Here is a 2,882-nt window from a genome sequence, read left to right as displayed (position 1 = left end):
CAGACTGAAGGGTCCCGGGTTCGATTCCGGTCAAGGGCACGTACCTTGGTTGCGGGCACATCCCCAGTGGGGGGTGTGCAGGAGGCAGCTGATCGATGTTTCTCTCTCATCGATGTTTCTAACTCTCTATCCCTCTCCCTTCCTCTCTGTAAAAAAATCAATAAAATATATTTAAAAAAGTTAAAAAAAAGAAAAAAGAAAAATTCTATCTCAACAAGGACTCTGGTTCAGGGGTATCGTTTGTTTGTTCTTTTAAACAGATTTCTTTTGATTTCAGAGAGGAAGGGAGAGGGAGAGGGAGAGAGAAACATCCATGATGAGAGAGAATCATGGATCGGCTGCCTCCTGCACGCCCCACACTGGGGATCGAGCCCGCAACCCGGGCCTGTGTCCTTGACCAGAATCGAACCCGGGACCCTTCAGTCTGCGAGCTAACGCTCTATCCACTGAGCCAAACTGGCCAGGGCTATTTCAGGGGTATCTTTTTTAAGTTAAAAAAAAATTTTTTTTATTGATTTCAGAGACGAAGGGAGAGGGAGAGACGGGTAGAAACATCCGTGTGCGAGCATCAATAGTTGCCTCTCGTAGGGCCCCACCAGCAGGCCATCCATCATGAGCTGTGTGGAAGGCCGACCCTTCAGGTCTGTCGCCCAGAGGCCCGCCCCCCCGGGAAGGCGTGAGGGGACCGTGAGCCCCCCGGTCGCCGGGGACAGCCCCGGGGGGTCTTACCTGCATGCCCTCCTGGCCGGAGATGCCCACGCCCACGTCGGCCATCTGGATCATGCTGACATCATTGGCTCCGTCTCCTACAAGCGGCACAGGCAGGAGGGACCGTCTGAGTCGAGAGGCCCAGAAGCAAATCGGCTGCGAGGGGGTCCCCACAGGCCCGAGCCCCACGAAAGGTCCCGGGAGGAGCGGGGATCGGCCCTGGGAGGACTGAGTCAGGCCGTCGGAGGTCAGAGCAACCACCGTGCCAGGTCTGAACCGCCAGCCGCACCCAGAGGTGTGTCAGAAAGCCGGCGGGGCCCTGGCCGGTGTGGCTCAGTGGATAGAGCGTCGGCCTGCGGACCAAAGGGTCCCGGGTTCGATTCCGGTCAAGGGCACATGCCTGGGTTGCGGGCTCAATCCCCATTAGAGGGCGTGCAGGAGGCAGTCAATCCATGATTCTCTCTCTTCATGGATGTTTCTATCTCTCTCTCCCTCTCCCTTCCTCTCTGAAATCAATCAATCAATCAATCAATCAAAATATAAATATAAAAGGTGGCTGTGGCCACCTTTTCATTTAGTGTGCACTCTGCACAGCTGCCTCCGGCACCTACAGTGCCCTCAACAGGGTGTCCGGCCCCGTGAAAGATGCTCCCTCTTCATCATAATTATTTCCTGAAATGGTCCAATCTGTTATTTACTTTTTTCTTTTTAAATATGTTTTTATTGATTTGAGAGGGAGCGGAAGGGAGAGGGACAGAGAGAGAAACATCCATGATGAGAGAGAATCATGGACTGCCTGCCTCCTACTGGGGATGGAGCCTACACCCCGGGCACGTGCCCTGCCCGGGAATCGAACCTGTGACCTCCAGGTTCACGGGTCGAAGCTCCACCCCTGAGCCATGCCGGCCGGGCGCCGGGTCCAGTCATTATCGCACGGACAGGAGACTCCAATTCATACTCACGCGGGCGCTTCCCGCATGGGGTGCAGGAGGGGTGTGTTCTGCCCAGGAAAAGGTTGAGATCTGTGTGCGCACGGGCTGCCTCCGTGCTCACCTCTGCCCCCCGCCCGCCCCCTGACAGTCCCCCCAAGGAGCCCTGCTGCTCCTCCAGTCAAGCTGCTGACGGGGAATGTTTAGCCTCTGCCTGGCCGGCCGGCGTGGCTCAGCAGTTGAGCATCGACCCGTGAAACAAGAGGTCACCGGTTCGATTCCCCGCGAGAACCCATCCGCAGTGTGGGGCCCACAGGGGGGCAGCTGTTGGATGTTTCTATCTGTTTATCCCTCCTCTCCTTCTCCCTTCTCTCTCTAAAATCAATTTAAAATTATATATATAGCCTTGGCTGGTTTGGCTCAGGGGATAGAGCATCGGCCTGCAGCCTGAAGGGTCCCGGGTTCAATTCCAGTCAAGGACACATGCCCAGGGGGAGTTGCAGCTCGGTCCCCTGTGTGTGTGTGTGTGTGTGTGTGTGTGTGCAGGAGGCGGCCGATCCAAGCTCGATTCTCTATCACGGATGTTTCTGATTCTCTCTCCCTCTCCCTTCCTCTCTGAAATCAATAAAAATACATTAAAAGACCATATACATATAGATACAAGGAAAAACATATATTTTATATGAGAAAAAAAAAGAAGAGAAAATGTTTAGCCACACCAGGCCTAGGTTAGAGCTCTCGGGGGGTCGGGGGGGAGGCAAGGGGAGACGCGGCCCCTGCTCTCGGAACAGGACGCCCAGGCCCCCATCACGCGGCAGTAACGCGTTTCGAATGCGCCAAGAGGGCAGACACACCACGACGTGCAGGGGGTGGGTGACTCATCCGCATCCACACGAGGACTCTGCCCTGGAATTTTCCCCCTCCCTCCTCCCTCCTCCCTCCTCCTCCCCCCGCACCCCCCGATCCTTTATTGCTCTGGGCCCGACGTGGGCGGTGAGTCAGACTGTGCAGAATTGAAATTCTACGAAGCAATAACATCCCTGGCAGCTTTTCCCAGAACGTCCCCTCCGCAACGAGGGGTGATGGACAACAATGTTCTCGGTGACTCACCCCGGGCGGCCACAGACACGAGCTAATGTTCTCCGGGGTCGCCGCCTGCCCTTTGGATTCTATATTGTTTTCTTTCTCTCGAATCTTTATTGTTTCAAGTGTGACAGATGTCTCCCTTCTCCCCCCCCGCTCCCC

At 55.6% G+C, this 2,882-nt stretch overlaps 1 protein-coding gene across 1 annotated transcript in view; it reads right to left on the bottom strand.

Annotated features, from left to right (window-relative positions):
- Window positions 1-2,882, bottom strand: part of ATP10A (ATPase, class V, type 10A) — a gene marked incomplete at its 5' end in the record, with an annotated part of 73,211 nt that overhangs the window by 18,573 nt on the left and 51,756 nt on the right. The window contains 1 exon segment of the mRNA XM_015563002.1: window positions 730-806. Within this exon segment, the coding sequence (XP_015418488.1) occupies window positions 730-806 (77 nt within the window).

This window comes from Myotis davidii, unplaced genomic scaffold, assembly GCF_000327345.1.
Source record: "Myotis davidii unplaced genomic scaffold, ASM32734v1 scaffold811, whole genome shotgun sequence".
NCBI classification, from domain to species: Eukaryota; Metazoa; Chordata; class Mammalia; order Chiroptera; family Vespertilionidae; genus Myotis; species Myotis davidii.
Note: the sequence above shows the minus strand (reverse complement) of the source record. Positions and strands in the feature narration are given on the sequence as shown.